At 42.3% G+C, this 17,677-nt stretch overlaps 1 protein-coding gene across 1 annotated transcript in view; it reads left to right on the top strand.

Annotated features, from left to right (window-relative positions):
• Positions 1–17,677, top strand: part of xylt1 (xylosyltransferase I) — a 126,343-nt gene that overhangs the window by 91,104 nt on the left and 17,562 nt on the right. The window contains exons 7-9 of the mRNA XM_033624657.2: positions 373–549; positions 6,906–7,171; positions 15,659–15,857. Coding sequence (XP_033480548.2) covers positions 373–549; positions 6,906–7,171; positions 15,659–15,857 — 642 coding nt within the window. The remainder of the gene's footprint in view (positions 1–372; positions 550–6,905; positions 7,172–15,658; positions 15,858–17,677) is intronic.

The following is a 17,677-nucleotide window of genomic DNA, read 5'->3' as shown; positions in this document are numbered from 1 at the left end:
ACAGTTGAGCTTTTTATACTTTCTCTGCATCGCATATAGAAAGTTTACACCTTTTCCTTTTCATCACTGTGTAAGATGTGCAGGAAGAAAAGATATTGGAGGCAGACATATAATCATAAAGTGAAGGCGAGATGTAAAGGCTGACTTTCCAACCGTATACAAGGATTGGATGAGAACTGAATGATCTCTGTGGGGAAATTGGATGTTTATCATGAGCTACTGTGAATCTCCAATCTCTGCTGCTACTCGCTTTCCTCTCTGTGAATTAAATGGTGTAAAAAATAAACGTATACAATTTTCAAATTTTGTCTCTCTGTCTCTGCTCCCTCCTCCACCCCCTCTGCCTCTCGTCACCCTTTCCTGTTCCTCCAGTCGTTCTTCCACACGGTGCTGGAGAACAGTGCCCACTGTGAGAGTATGGTGGATAACAACCTGCGCATCACCAACTGGAATCGCAAACTGGGCTGCAAGTGCCAGTATAAGCACATCGTCGACTGGTGTGGATGCTCGCCGAATGACTTCAAGCCTGCAGACTTCCACCGTTTCCAGGTAACAGTAACACACAGTAGAGGACTGCCTTGGGACTGGAGTCCCGCGGGATCCAACACAAATCTCACGGGAGCGGGCAGTCAAAAAAATAAAGAGTGGGTCTGGGGATTTAGCTGGCGCTTACCAAAAGGATGGAATCAAAAAATGAAGTTAATAAAAGAAGATTAAAGCAGCATTACAATACAAAAACAATGCAACAATATTCTGACATTAAAATCTGACAATACTTAAAATAAAGAAACCAATTGTCTTGAAAGACGTAATCAAATCTAACTATTAGTCTAAAGTTATGTTCACTTTGTAGGTGTTTTCTAGAATTTCAGGACAAAAAGATAAAACCCATGGTTAATTTATTGACCATCTTTCTATTGTGTATGCATGGTCAGAATATTTGTGGGTACGGGTGGGTGTAGACCACACACAGGCGGGACTGGAATTAAGAGACTTGACACACCAGGCCGATGATCCATCCATCAGCCAGTGTTGGACCATTGTTGAGTGTTTGTCACCCTACACTGTGGTGTGTTCAGCACCTTTGGCGGTGGACCCAGTGGACGGTTCAGCTCAGTGCATGAGAAAAGAAATGTAAATGAGGAAAGTAAACAAATGACTAAAGTCAATAGGGCGTGAGGTCGTGAAATTTTTTTACAATTGAGCTCTTTAGCAGAAACGATTCGTTCAAAGTTGTTTGTGTAATTGTTCGCATCGGGTTGTCTTGTTAATGTGCTAACTAGTGTCTTGAATCCGTCCTGTTGGATTTCAGGTTTCCCTTTTTGAATGACGACTACAGACTACTGCCACCTGCTGGTGTGGAGAGTTATTTCCTCTCACGCGGGCGCAGAGCATATGTGCTAGTTGGCCATTTGCAATAGTCTTTGCAGTGTGTTGGAGTGCAGGCAACAGTCGGCCTTTGTCAACACTAGTTCCTTAATGTTGATTTGATGTGTCTAGGCCTTAAGAAAACAGCCCCATGCAAGTCTTTAACACACAACAATAATAAGGAGGAAATGTCTTTTTGTTTGGCAACTGTCTTTGATTAATCAAGTGGCCCAAAGCAGAGCCTGAGGCGCTGATAGGGCAGGGCCCATATTTATCAAGAATCACACCTCTGAATTATCTAAGAACTCTAAAATTGATTTATACAAAGGTTCTGGAGGAACAAGTGAATGCTTAAAGCAGTGTCGGGTATCTTCAAATTTTTTGTGGCTCCTTTACATTTTTAGAATCGAAGTTAATTGCTCTTCTGTTGAATAACACCAGGAGCAAAATACATGATAAACTTATGGCGCAGGTTAAATATCTCCTTGAAATACGAGCAAGAAAGTCATCGCACAGAAAAAGCTGCAGGCCTCCAGTCCAACCAAGGACGACTGGACTGCAGTTTTCAGTGAAATTAAGAAATTGGTTTTTTTTTCTCAGGACTACATAAGAACATTATGTTAAATACTAGGAAAATGGACAAGACGTATGTGCACATAAAATGTAACACATTACATATAAGGTTGCAATAGAGGACTGTTTCAAGCAGCCGACATACGCCCTTCACTTATCTTCAATAAAGTGGAGACAAAGACATTTATTGAGTAACTTGTACAGACAGTAAAGTGCAGGAGGAACCTTTAAGAGAAACTCTTAAGTGATCATATGATTAATCACATGTATATTCAAGGCAGACACATGTGTTTGCAGACAGTTCCAGTAGCTTTCAGCACGTGATGGCGGCAACAAGTCGCTTCCGAGTTGTAGGGATGAAACTACAGGGAATTTGACCAGAACATTAAAGAGAGTATGATGCATGTGTATTAGAAAAAAATAGTGTGACAAATGCAGACAAGCAATATATGATAGTCGTGTTATCTGAGCCCCTTAGGAATGCAAAAAAGGAGTGGAATATAAGGAATAAAATACGATGTGGCACGCTTTGAAGGTTGTGCTCAAAGACTGGTGAAAAAAGAATCAGATTTAAGATTTACTTTGGAGAACTACGGATAAACATTCAAGGTAGATTTAACAGCATTTTTATGTCAAAATAAATTAAATCAATAGCCTTTATTCTGACATCTGTGAGTATCAGTAAAAGTAAACCATTTTTACTTTCTTCAATCTTTAAAATCCTAAATTTCTCTGTTAGTTTGATAGAAACAGGCCCCGGGCTTAAAGATTCACTAAGTAACTTTTCTGATTTTAATATGTCTAAAAACAACCACACCAATGTTTTATATTTTGTTGAGTGCTTACATTATCCCAAATGTTTCCAACAGTGTTTCCACCCAGAGAAATCTGTCATTTTAATCAAGGCCATGGTCTCTGTCTGCTGTCCATGGCGTCATATCCCCTTTTCACATGCGTCAGGGTCATAAATTGACTTTTTATCCAGATTAAAGCACCATTTTTATTTTCATTTTCCATTTCATATCTAGTAATATATTTTAACCAGGTGAAGGATTTTAAGTCATCAGATGTCTGGATTTTCAGTTATCAGAGAAACAAGCTGAGCAAACGTCAGTGGCAACTTGGCTCCAGCCCCTGCTGTGCAGAACAACATTAGAGAAACACTGATTTTTAAAATGAAACGGCTTTATTCGTTGTTTGTAGTATTTTGAATCACCGGGTCTGTTTGTTTTGGAGAGAAATAGATCTCTGCGGATAATTCGGCTCCCATTAAAAACCTTCTGAACATCTGGATTTTAATTTACCAAAAGGTGAGCACACATTAGCAGGAGCTGGGCTAGCAGCCAGACAGCATTGGAGAAACACTGATTTTCAGCATAAATCTGCTTTGTTCAGTGTTTATACTGGTTTAAAATCACCTGGTTTGTTTTAGACAGACAGAGACCTCTGCAGATAATTCTCCCGGTAAAAACCTCCCGAACAATCAACACTGAAGGAATCCTTGCAGGGAGAAACTGACTGCAATGACGGCATTGCTCCATTTTTTGTTGTTGTTTTGATTGAGAGAATCCTAACAGCAGAACATAGTGTGCTTTTATCTCAGATGAAAGGCTGTATCCTCAAGCAATCAGAGACACCAGATAAACCTGTAAACATGCAAACATTTAAATGAAAAGATTACATCACTTTCAGCGGATGTTTGCAGCACTCACACCTCAGCTTGTCATGGGAAATCAGCAGCAGTCAATCTCTATATTCTGTGGCCTCAAGGTTTGTCCTCCCACTCTTTGCATCTAGTCCATTCCCACAGCTTTCACAATCAATATGTGCAAAATTATGTCTCGATTAGTGTGACCCTGAGAGGGGGGAAAAATGTAATAGTAATTAGATCCTCTTTGCCCTGAGTATGAAGGGGAGAGGGGGGTTAGTTAGCTTTTCAAAATGAAAGTGAATGAGTGGCAGTGACTCCAGGACCCCAGAGAAAATCAGCATCGCAGTTTGACTTTTAATGTGCTCCGAAAAAGTAAAAGCTGCGGTACAAAGTGAAAACGTTCTGCCACAGTTAAATATCACTTTGAGTCATATCCTTTAAGTGCCATGACTCACTTTGTCTCTCCTGTCCTTCACACACCAGTCAAAGCTGACCTCAGTTCTCCCTTCGCCAGACCCCGTCTGCCGTCTGTCTCGCCTCAGTCTCTGGCAGTTCAGTGCCAACACATTACCGCGGGTCCTTGGCACTGCCGCTGGGTCTGGTTGGCACCCTGGTATCAGTGAAGTCCAACCTTGGGAACAAAGCAGCCCTTCCAAAAGCCAGCCAGGCCCCCGGTATTAATAGGACTTAATATCCCATTGAGCGCACGATCCGAGTTTCCCTTTGAACCCTGGCACTGGGGAAGATACAGACAAGTGAAGTAGGCTTCAATTTGGTTTGCAGATGAGACAAGTAATTCAAGGTAGAACTGTCGAGTTCCCCCGCACAGTGATTTTGAAGTGCACTCGCCAGGGGAGGGGGCTGTCCTGAAGAGGGAGAGTGGTGATGTGCCTTTTGTCTTAGTGCATCATTGTTTAGTAATGTGTTTGAGAATGAGGTGCATTTGGGAAGTGTGTCGGAAAGACAGGCTGTGACAGGTCTGTACTTTCAGCTGGCTGCACCGAGGGCATGTCACAACACACAAAATCCGGATATGTGTAAAAACCTCCCTCCCTTGGTGTTTCATTTGATATCTGCAGCCAATCACAGAGGGTTAATGCATCACCTGGTGCAGTGTGAAGCCACACCGACATCCCACAGCCGTCACTCCGGCGTGAGAAAGAGTTTTCTTGATTAGGTCTCCTACTTTTTTTTAAGCAGGTTGCACCGAGGTGTTCGGTGCTGGGTATCAGCAAATAGTTTTGTGTCTGGGACTGAAAAGATGTCTTTGTGTGTAGGCCAAGCTGTGGAGGCGGCAGATTTCATGATGCACCATCAAACACACAAGTAACAGCAAGGGTGAGAAAGACATGGGTGGAGTGGAGGAGGCCAGACAGTGACAAATACAAAGAAGTGTTGAGAAAAGAGGTGATGAATGGATGGATAAATACAGAGATGGACCGTACAGAGAGAGCCGTACAGCTGCTGTATCGATTTACACACAGATGCTTATGAGACGTGTGAGCTGTCTCCTTATCTCTCTTAATAATAATTCCTGTAACGAGGCTTTCTGACACAGTTGCTCCATCAAAGCACCCAGAATCCTTTTATCAATAGTTGCATTTAGACCTCTGTCAGTAGGTAACTTATTTTCTCCTCCTGTTCTTCCTTTGACATCTGAGATAGCATCAAGTCTTTCTAAATCAATAAAGGTCTTGTTTTGTTGTGTTTTTTAACGATTTAGTTCATAAAGTGTAAACTGTAGTACAGTATGTTTCCCTATCCAGTGTGCAGGGTATTTAAGATGTGTAGCTCCCTTGTTGATTCAAATATTATAGTGAGTGCACTGTTTCGACGAATAACGTTCCCAACTTTCCAATACATCAGTTTTTTGGTCTATAAAATGTCATAAAATGGTGAAAAATGTCAATCACTGTTTCTCAAAGCCCAAGACGACATCCTCAACCCAAAGATAGTCAGATTACTGTTGTATAGGTGTAAAGAAAGCAGAAAATATTCACATTTAAGAAGCTGGGATCAGAGAAATTTGACTTTTTTCGTCAAAAAATAACCTAAACTTAATAATGTATTATCAAATTAGTTGTGTTTTAGCTCACAACAAAGTCTGTGAATTATCTGAGTAACCAGGTCATGATTTTTGGAAAGAGACATCGACATCTGTTGAGTTTTTCAAATGCTTTTTTTATTTTTATTTTGGTACTTTGAGCACCACAAGCCAAGTGCCATCTAGTCCCATTATATTGGAGAGAAGGCAGACTCTCTACAGCTGATATCTCCAACACTCAGCAGCTCACACCAAAAACAATCTAGATTTATAAATGGCACTACAGGAAAGAGGAAAAACAATTTGTATTTTTGATTTAGGGGTGAACTGACCTTTTAAAGACGAACTGCCCCGATTTTTCCCTTAACAGGTCTCGGAGGGTCCAAACTAACTTGTTATGTAAATTAAGTTGTATAAAGCCTTTTATGGCTCCAGAGGGAGCTGCACAAATTCTGATAAATGACCTCTAATGATGTCACTATAGTTAGACAGAAGTTACCTCACAAGACCTCTGTAGCCTGCTCCTCATCTCTGCTTGTGGCTACCACAACATGCAGCTAACAGCATAGCACACCAGAATCTGTGACTGAACTGTTGGCAGTAGAGTTGTATTGTGGGTAATGTAGGCACCAGGACGATGACTGGAATCAGAAATAGTGAGTCCATAGTGAGGGGTAGAGCACTCTTTCAGGCACTTTAAAATCCCTCAACCTCATTTTGCAACATGGACTAGGGTTGGGTGATATGGAGAAAGTCAATATCTAAATATTAGATAGATAAATATAAAATACTTATTACTATATTACAATATCTAAAATCTAAGTTGACATCTAGGTTAAATATCACAGATTGATCTATCGAAAAATTGCCCAGCCCCAGTCCTGACCCAAAGGTTGGGAACCAATGACATAGACGACAGAAGTTTTAATGCATACAGACCATTTGTTCTGCAAATGAATAAAAAAGAGAGACTAAGGAGAGAGTCATTTTAATTTAATATATGTAATAATTCATTCACATTTCCATACAGAAAATATTGACCTCCTTTTTATATGCTACCTTCTGCACCCTCTGCTCTATCTGCTCTTTCTTTTCTCTGCCCACACGACACTTCCACACACATCTAACACATCGTATTTGTTCCCCTGCCATCCTGGCACACCACCATTTCCTAATCTTCTCCTTTTTTCTTCTCTTTATCTCTTCCCTCCCTGCTTTGCTGTTATGTTCCCCTCCCTCCTCCCTCCTCCCTCCCCTCTCCCTGTGCAGCAAACGGTGCGGCCCACCTTCTTTGCCAGGAAGTTTGAAGCCAGCGTGAACCAGGAGATAGTGAACCAGCTGGACGCCTACCTGTTTGGACCATTGCCCCAGGGAACGCCGGGCCTGAACTCGTACTGGGAGAACGTGTACGACGAGCCGGATGGCGTGGCCAGTCTGTCGGACACGCAGCTCACGTACTTCCACTCCTTCTCGCGGCTGGGCCTGGCCAGAGCTGCCGCCTCGCTGCAGGGGAACCCAAAGGATCACAGCTGCAGGTCAGCCTCTATGCAAATACATCACCACTTATCACAACATCATGACACACCTGCGCCGACATCCAGAGGTGCACTTTACTCTCAAAAGCCAGCCACACCTGTGTTTGTATGAAAAACCCACAGCATGCTGCACATAAAATGCTTTTGTGTTTCTGTTGATGCATCGTCTCCCTCATGGAAATAGGATAACAATGAATAGTTCCAATCAGCAACTGGGAACTCTGGGTAATGCTGTTCATTGTGTAACATGATACGACACTCAATTTATCCCGGAGATAATGAGGCTATATGGGTCACAGCATTGAAAGCTGTCCCTTCAGGCCAGTTTATTATTAGTGGAAATGTATGAATTCCAGTGCTGTTAACATACAGTATGTGGTTTAAGTGAAGAGGGAAAACCACGCTGTGCTTTCATATTTAATGGCCAAATGGAACATTTAAGCTTCGTGTACTTCAGTCAGGGTTTTCAGCAGCATATGTTCTCAGTAGCATCTGGTGTAGGAGCATTTTAGGTTAGCTTTCCTTTAGTTTCTCTGCACAGCGATGAAACCCAGACGCAACGTGATTAAAAAACAGTGACAAATTAAATATGCTGATTCAGAGCAGAAAGCAGAGGTGTAAATTGCTAATTTGTGTACGTGTGAGAGAAAGCACCGTGTTGCTCATAAAAAGCATCTTACCTCGAAACAAAAGGGAAAACAACAAACGCGACACCTAAGATTGCAGCAAACATCGAGATGACATCTTTATGCTCATTTTAATGACATCGGCAAAATTAGGATGACTTCACATGAGACAGGATAACAGAAGATATACGGAGCACAGCTTGAAGCAAAGCAGTTGTTACAACAAGATATGGAGACACGCTGTGATTGGATCTGCTGCTGTTTTTGTTGGTAGTCATCCAAGCTGCCGATTCATATTGTTCCAACCAGGAAAGTTTTAGAAATCATCAGGGAAACTGACTGATGGGATCTTTGAGTGCAAAGTCACTCACTGCTGTGGAGGAAATCAACGAGGCAACGTGAAAGCAATCGCCTCATGTCAGCTGAGATGGTTTGCTCCAGTGCCACCCGCATGCCTCCCACCCCGCTGCATTGTGGGTGTTCTGTAAAGTCCTGTGGGTAATGCTGAGCAGAGAAAGGAAGCATGTTTCCATCTGTTTAAACCTCAAAACCATCTATCGGCTACAGCTGTTTCTACTCATGCATCTGTTAGAAGACAGAGCGAGAGCAGACGAAGGTGGTCACATACATGCATGTGTATGTGTTTTTGTCTTTGAAGGCGGGTCTCCAAATCTATCATTGCAGATGAGCCTGTGAGAAAATGAGAACTTGATGACTTTCTCATGAGATTTAGCAACTTTTAGAGGCTTTATCTCTAATAACTAGCGACAAATTTAGCGACTTATTCAGACCATTAGGGAGAAATGGGAAAAATATTATACTGTAATTCATTCTCATGCCTGGTGCCCATCAGCGAGGGGTCTCCCGCCATCTCTCCTCTTGCATCGTGCAGTAGGTGTTGGACAGCCAGGAGGTGACGCCACTCGCCTTGGGAGTTCCACTGTAGTGACTTTCTATTGGTATGTTGATGCTCTCAGTCTGTGGACTGGAAGCGCAAGCAAGTGGTGCAACCAGAGTAGACCAAGGACTTGCCACTTGTCTCCTAGAGGGGCGGGTTAGAGGCGAAACCCCTGAAACAGATACAGGGGATGACTCTAAAGTGTGCCGTCTTGTCTCTAAACCGTCTCTACTCAGCATACGTTTGAATCTTAGTTTTTAGTGCAGTGCACAGACATCCTCCCCGTCAGTAAAGGAATGTGAAAACACCTCTCTGGTGACAAACTTTGCACAGATACAAGTCAGTGTAGTCAAGGTCAGACATTTTAGGAAAACGTAAGCAGAAGAAAAACACGTCTTTGAGCGGAGAGGGACTTTAAGTCTCAAGTCCTCGTATGCAAACTGCAGGTCAGGATAAAGTCTATGAGGTGTCAGAGTGCTGGCAAAGCTGTTTAACAGGTGTTTTTTTATGGAGCTGAGTCCAAATTCTTTTATTGCATTTTATTTGGGATGCTAAGTGAACACAGATGAAAAGGCGGGTTCATGATAAAAAATAATAAAAAATAATGATTTAGGTGCCACGTGCCAGCTTTTGGAAATTACCAGTAGCACAGCAGGACTAATACCTGCATCCAAAAAATATTCCATGTGCTGCACAGTTACAAACGATTTTTAACTCTCACTTCCCCAATATTTTATATTTGTTATCTAAGGGTAAGGAAATACAGTCGTAACTTGAGAAAGGTTAAAGAGAGTCTTTAAAGTACGGGTAAACCAAAAATAAATGTTTGTCACACCACAGAAAAAATGTGTTATTAAGCACCCAGCCAAATTGGAATGATTAACAAAGCCGCCATGTATATAAAATGATGTTTCAAAGTAATGAAAAAAATAGGCAGGATTCTCTGCTCTGAGATGCTGGGTGTGTGTCTGCTGAATGTCCTGAAGCCACGCCCACTTGTAGGAAAGTTGCAGCCTCTTTGAACTGTAGCACTACAATGGACGCTTCATCTAGCAGCTTTGTTGGACTTGTGCAGCCATTTATGTTTTAGCCACCTGAGCCAGAATCAGATTCAGAGCCAGAGGACACTGACCTGCCCGAAAGTCAACCTTATTTTTCTCAATCTGCAAAGAATGGTAACTTTATTTTTTCAAACAACGAAACTCAACGACTTTAGTTCGTTAATAGTGTAGGGGCAGGGTTTATGCTAAGGGTTGCTTCATTGGGTCATCAACCAGGCTTTTTGCCCTGCCCAAATAATCCTGGACACAAAAATGGTGAAAAACAGTTTAATAGTCTACAGTTAAGTGCTGTGTAGTTCCCAGTGTTTTCACATTTTCAGCAAGTGTTTTCTAACATAATGTGTTACGATGTAAACCTCAGATTTTACTTTCCCCCGACTTTAAGAGTTCTGAGAATACCATCAGGGCAGCTGCAAATGAAGTTCAACTTTTTATTTTTCTTAAAGTCAGATGCTCTGTGAGTTGAACGTAATGACAAAACATGAAAAGCACAAACTAAACCAACATATCCATGTTATGTTTTACATATGCTGTCATATAATATTGTCATACACATTTCCCAATGTTTAATTGGATATCATTATTTAACACAGCCCGCACCGGTCCCGCCTGCTCAATGACGTGCTCTGTCATAAATTAATCACTGCAGCACAACTGGGCAGAAGACATTAATACAAGACATACAGACAAAAAGGCATTGCTAATGTGTTGCAAGATAAGTGTGTGATATTAGATGATGAAGTTTGTGAGCAAAAATCAAGAACTTGCAGCTAAATAATGTGAGATGAGTCACAGCTGCAGTGAGGCATCGTTAAAATCTTGCTGAAAAAAAAGGAGAAATAAAAGGTAAAATGAGCCTCGTGATTTTCTTTTAATTCAGCCGCACTCTGGTTTATAGGTCTAATCATTAAATACACTGTGTGTGTGCATGTGTGTGTATATGTGTGTGGCATGCTCATACAAGGCCTGTCTGGTGTGGCATCATTTGTGTTTTATTGATCTGTAATTTTACTGATCAAGTCAGGTAATTAAACCGATCAAGGTACGAAGTTGCAGCAGATTTGTCACTTTGTGAACTTATTTCGTATCCAAGTCCTGGTCTGAAGTCCAAAGTAAAGCCCCACATAGTGTGTGTGTGTGTGGCCAAAGGCCGTAATCACCTGTTAACATAAGGGGGGACCATTTTTAACATACACTTTGTGCGACCCAACACTCGAGGGGTGCAGAGGTTGCATTTCCCCCCAGGAGACGCTAATAGAAACTTAACAGCTAAACTGACCTTTTTAGGGCATTTTAAAACATATATCTCAGATCAGGGGTTTTAGTGAGCGCCATTTGTGTGTAAGGGTGTACACATTATGACGTTATTATGACATACTATACCATGACTTTTTTAAATTACCTCTTAATGACATTTTATGATATATTATATGTCATCTTTAATGACATGTTGTACTATGACTTTTTATGATATTTTTATGACATGCTCGCAGTCGACAGCAATATAGCCTGCATACTGTCATGCACATATTACATTCTAGTTTTCCGCTTTTGATCCATGTGAAAGTAATAAAATACAGAGACAACACAGTGGTTGACAGTTATTGTACCAGAGAACACTGATAAACCGAGATGGCTCACTTTAGATTAATTTCTAGTATCTGTGTCACGTGGGTTTCGCTGATGCCCCGCCCCTTTAGAAGACAAATGGCAGTCCTGAGTCTGTTCATTCCAATGAGGACAGTAAATACGAGCACAGATTATGACTAGTTCTTTTGCCCCATAGTCACCAAATTAAATTTTTACACTTTTTATAAGCCACATATTGATTATCACATGTCGTTTTGATACTGAAATAGCAGTTTTTTTAGGACAGACAGAGCAGGAGAAAATTAACTATGTTCGAGTCCTGTCTTTTTGCGAGATCTGGCAACACAGACTCTCTTCTCTGCATTGGGAGTTGGTCACTGCAGTGCTGCTGACGTCACTTTCCAACTGCATAAACAGAAATCCTACATAGACTGATGCGTAAAACCATGAATTAAAAGTTAAAACTGAAATAAAAAATTAAACTTTTTGTTTCTTTAGGTAATAACACTATAACCATTAATATTTAGCTGTTTTTAGAGGGGGCAAAGACAACATTATAAGACTGATATGATCTTGCGCTGGGTTGATATCAGATTTTAAGCTAGGAGATAAAAACAAGCAGCAAAGGAGACCTGAAATATACACCATTTCATAACATTGGCGCAGCTTGTGATGCATCGTCTTTTGTTGTAGAGAATGTTTGAATGTACCCACAACTGCTGAGCAAAGGCCTTTGCTGTGGTACGGCAACACCACATGGACAAACTACACGCAGAACTGAAGTACGCCATAATACTAGAATGGGTAGTAATAATGAGTTTAACAATAGTGTTGATAGTATAGTAATTAAGTAGTTTAAGTTTATATATTATTAAGATTACACTTGTTATTGATTATGGGGTCATTTTGAGTATATTTGAATATAGGGAATGATGTTTCCCCTCCAATATATGTGAGAATTATGGCTTGGGTGTGGCCACATATTTTGCATGCATGTAAAAACATGCTCCAAACAAACGGATGGGTCAGCCTCAGATTGAGACTGCAGCAGGAGAGAGGAAACAGCCACAGAGACGGATTTGGCTCTTTTAGCAGCCTGCTGTGACTGGATTGGAGAGACTGGAGTAAAAGCCTGAATGGAGCTTCTGTGCAGGCCAGACTACGCCCCGACCCTTTCTCACCGCCTCTCACACTGGCAGCCACATCTCTTTTGGGGAAAGACAGGGGCAGAGGGAACGAGAACCGAGGGACGAGGACAGAAAGCAGGATGAAAGGAGGAGAAGAGAGGAGAGGAGTGTGGAGGGGATGGCAGATGGGAAAACAGAGATGAGGAGAAAAGGGAGAAAGACAGAGGGAAAAGGGAGCAGGAGGGGAGGGAGTGTGCTCTGCTATCCTTGTGGGTGTAAATATTTGCTGTTCTGCTTGTCAGGGTAGCATTTACCGGGACGGGTTGACTCTTGGTCCTTTAGTGGAATACTGATGAGGCCACGGGCACTGGGGAGCAGGGAGGGACAGTGTGTGTGTTAATCTGTGTGTGTGTGCAAAAGAGGGAGAATAAAGACGAACTCAAGGAAGCAGAAGAGACGAAGGATGAGAAATCTGGGCGCAAAGGAGTCAGAGAGCAGCTGTGGAGCGTTCCCCAGCAGTGCCCACCCTGGCCCCTTTTTAGTTTTTCCAGAAGTCACTCGGGCTGGCTGCCCCCGAGGGCACCCGGCCCTCTGCCACGTATGAGGCGATGCACAAACAAACAACAGACTAATCAGAGGGGCAAGACCTTCGCTCGGCTTCAGCTGACTCGATGACCCAGTTCAACTTTGTTTTACACAGACTTGTAATGTGTTTCGTTGGATTGTCTGTGTGTGTTCAGAGCTCTGACTAATCTGAATCTGCTGCCAATACAGCCCATGACTATTCTGTAATTTTCTGTAGCAAGCAGAACACTGCGGTCTCGACTGTCACATGTCTTCTTTAACCATCATTTCCACTTCAGAACCGGAGCACATGTCGAAACATCCAGCACACAGCAAAGCAATAATTAGCAGAGAAGGAGCTTGTTATTAACTTAGTTAGAGGTACTCAGGCTTTAATAAAATGTTCACTTGTCCATTATTTATCTTTGATATACTGCAACAGTTATGTACAGCCATAAAAATAGTTTATTAAAGGGATACTTTGCTGATGTCAATCAGTTTTGTATCATAACAAAGTGGGTTGTATGCGTAAATGAACTGTGGTAAATTTCCCTCCATGTTATACAGATCTGCGTGATCATCTCTTATCTCAAATCGACAGACACAAAGGGTATAGAGGCGGATTGAGAGAGAGTGTTACCCCTCTCTCTTAAACTCAGACCGAACTCCGGTAAAACAAGGCAGTGCTGATCAAATTAAACCAAAATTGTTACTATACTGCCTGTTTTTCTTTTCCTTTATTGTCTTCAGAAACATATTTAAGTGCAGTGGTTCCCAACTGGTGCAGCCACAGGGTCCAGATTTCTCTTTAGTCATTAGTTCAAGGTCCATGTGGTTGGCCATGTCGTCGAGCTAGTTTGCTCTCTCTGTTACGTAGCTGTCTGTCATTTACTCACTCTACAACAGGACACGACACTTTAAAATAAAAGCTTGTGCTGGAAATTCACTGCCCTTCAAAAATAAAGTGTGTTTTTTACAAACTTGACAGTGGTCCATTAAGAATGGACCCGCAACCCACCAGTTGGGAACCCCTGTTTTAGTGCACTGTTTGGCTGTAAACCAAGAATTTGTGAACAGGAAGTGGGCGCCATACTGTTCCCTGTATTGTAAAAATGGAGGCTGAACAGGGACTGAAAGTAACACCCGCCATGCGTTAAATGTGGGCAGATTTTCTGTATAGCGAGTAAAGGGCCGATCACACCTACAGGTGGCGCTAGAAATGCGGACGCTTGAAATGCCTGAAACGCCCTTTCACGCCTGTAGAGCGGGGGTGCATGCGCAACCGGGCGATCAAAACATTGAAAATGGACCCAAGACGGAGCTATGGTGCTACTGGCGCCTGACGCCCAAAAGTTGAGATTATTCAGCGTCTACAAACGCATGTCTAAAAAGACGCCAGAAAAAGAACGCACGTCTAAAAAGACACCAGAAAGACGCTCGTCATAAAAAATGCTTGAAAACCAGTCAGACAACCCATATCATACGGAATCAATTGTTTTACTGGCGTCTCATTTCTAGCGCTCCTTGTAGGTGCAATCGCCCCGTAAAGCTATCTGTCACACTGGGGGGTAAATGTTTGTACCAAAATAGACAAACTATGCTTAAAGTCTTTACCGCGTTGTGGTGTCATCTACAGTCGTACTGCTTTTGTCCTCTACTATCTGTCTGTGTTGGAGACGTATTTGACACTCACACAGCAAAAGGGAAATCATCCTGCATTCGGGTGCACCTTGTAAACTCTGAAATCTACACTGGACCTAGCTTAGGATCTAATCAAAAAAATCTGTGGTTCAATCACCCGCTCCTCGAGTCTGCATATCAAAGATTCCTTGATCAAGATACTAACCCCCAAATTGCTCTCGAAGGCTGTTCCATCCATGTATGAGTGTGTTTAAGCTGAGTAGCAGGTGGCACATTGAGCGGTAGCCTTGGCCATCACTGTGTGAATGTGTGTGTAAATGGGTAAATGTGACATGCAGTGTTAAAAGTGCTTTGAGTGCAGTTCCATTTACCATTTACTTGTAAATGCAGTAATCTTTACTCAAACGGCTATGAAGGTTGTTTAAAACAGGAGAGTTTCTATTTTTTTCTTGGTTTCCTTTGCTGAAATAGATCTGTTGTTACTTCCTCACTGTTTCACTCCAGCATTTTTAATAATTAGATGCTAAAATTGTAATAATTATCCATGTATTTTGTACATAGGCAGATTTAAAAAATTGTATTTAAAAATCAAATCAAGTAGTTATCAAAAAAAAAAAAAAGAAAGTCCTGGTTATCCAAGTGTGGGCATCATAACCAACAAGTAGTGCTTAATGAGAATTATCAGCATGGTCGACACATGTCTTTGACCAATTGGTTTTCTGCTAAAGGTCATTGAATTAATGTCCACCATGTCACACAATCACACAGAGCACATTGACTCCCTACTAACCTTCACTGCGAGCACGCATTAGCATCCAGCCACATTAGCATGTCCAAGGCCGGTTCCTTCCAGACGTTATCCAGATGAATCTAGATATCCTCCTCCTCTTACACTGTTGGCCCCAGAGAGGTTGCACAGCAGGTAGGTCAGCACTTATCAGGTTTGCTAATGGATCCTTGCTTTCTCCGTGTTCTGCCAGGTACTTCCCCATGGGCCACCCAGTGTCAGTGCATCTCTACTTCCAGTCAGACCAGTTCCAGGGCTACCTGGTCAAACACCATGCCACCAATCTGGCAACGAGCAAGCTGGAGACCATGGAGACCTGGGTGGCACCCAAGAAGAACTTCAAGCTAACCACCCCTCCCAGCAGCACATTCAGCAGGCTGCAGTTTGCAGAGGTGAGTCATTTTATTGGCCTGAGTGGCGTAGCATTTATTTTTAATTTACATTGAAGTCATTTGTTTGGCACGAGTCAAAAAACAATCAGTCAGCCATTGCCAGTGTCAGGAAATGAGTTCTATTAAAACTCTAAGCACCACCACATAGGAATAACACAGCTCTTCAGCATATAATTAGAGGTGAGACATACAGCTCATTGCCGTGGTGGCCTTATATTCATTGCTATGGCGACCTTGCCAAGGCTCATAGCTGCGCATCTCCACACAATTAAACCGGCGCCTGTAATGGCCTTGTAAAATGTAAATTGATTGAATTCATCCAAGTTTATAGGGATGAGCGCTTCATGTGCTGCTTATTTGTTGCCTCCTAATAGAACTTCTTCTCACCTTCACACTGGAATGCTTCCCTTGATTGTCTTGTTATGTTAATCTGTGTTTCTGTTTACCACAACGCCTGTTTAGGATACAGCAGCTCAGCTGTGATGTGACAGCCACAGAGCGTCGTTTTAAAAAGGCCAAAATTAACTGAGTGAATGTAAATTGACCTTTTCTCTCTGGTTTATCATGCACAGCTTTGTGGGAAGCAGAAATGTCAACAAACTTGTAAATGAATTTGTTTGCTCTTTTTGTGCCGGCAGACTGCACTTGTACACCTGGACACACCTTCACCCTGTTTTACCTCTTGTACTAGTCCCAGCGTTAACTCACAGTAGAGCTCTGATTCTCTGCTGGATCCAATCTGCAGGGTTCGGGCCGGGTAGGGCTGTAATTTCTCATCATTCCCTGGGCTTGAATCGGGCCGGGTTCCCACCAATTTACTGTTGGTGTTTTTTAATGAAACTGGCAGTTCTCGTGTGTAAATGGCAGGATTTTTAATGGACTGAATCAAGAGGGAAAGAGAGAAAAAGAGAGGACACTGCGACTGAGAGAGGGAAAGTGGCGGTGGCTGCAAGTGGACTTGGTTGGCTGTGTTTGCTTCTGCCTCCCCAGCAGTGGGAGAGACGTGGTAACATGCAGCTAAGAGCGGTGATCACCGCCTGCATGCCACATCCCTTTGCGCACTCGATGCACTGATAGGTTTGCCAGGTACCAGGAGCTGACGGAGCAGAGCAGGAGGCAGGGCTGGAACACCTACTGTGAGCCTGTAGAGGTGGGATGTCTGGGCTTTGCAGTGCGGTTTCTCAGTAGGGTCCTCGCAATAGTGGGGCTGGCTAAGAAGAGGGCCGTCAAGAATATCATCAGTGCCGCAAAGAGAGTCACTAGGTGGCTCCAGCTGAGGAGGAAAACCCTGTGGTTAACTGCTGCTGGGATGCAAGCCGGGGACTGATCACCCCTGGCTGGGTAGCCTGGGTGAGGGTGTCTGATGTTTGGAAAGACTCAAAACACCCAATGACTCCGGGATACATCAATGACAATGCATCCCAGCACATGTACAGTATGGATCCTATAAGGAGGGGTAGACTGGTTTCAAGGTTTATCATGATATGATCATTGACAGTGTACATTTGCTTGTTGACAGTATTGAAAAATATGCTACCGGAAGTTATAAGTTTCATTTATGATAAAGCATTTGTTCAACCAAAGAAACCCTTCTGTTTTAATTCCTTTAAAGGCAATTGTAATTAATAAGGGTAACAATAATAGTATGATAAGAAGAAGAACAAAAATAGTGTAGTCTCATCTACCATGATAACTTGAAGCCATATTTTCTGAGGAAGAAAAGGAAAAGTGGTGCCAGGACACACGTCAGCCCTAAACTTGTAATAAATGTTTTAACATTAAAAAATACATAAAATTTAATATGATACAGTTTTTTTATA

The sequence above is a fragment of the Epinephelus lanceolatus genome, chromosome 3, assembly GCF_041903045.1.
Source record: "Epinephelus lanceolatus isolate andai-2023 chromosome 3, ASM4190304v1, whole genome shotgun sequence".
In the NCBI taxonomy this organism is placed as follows: domain Eukaryota; kingdom Metazoa; phylum Chordata; class Actinopteri; order Perciformes; family Serranidae; genus Epinephelus; species Epinephelus lanceolatus.
The sequence above is the reverse complement of the archived record's forward strand: the minus strand, read 5'-3'. Positions and strand labels throughout refer to the sequence as shown.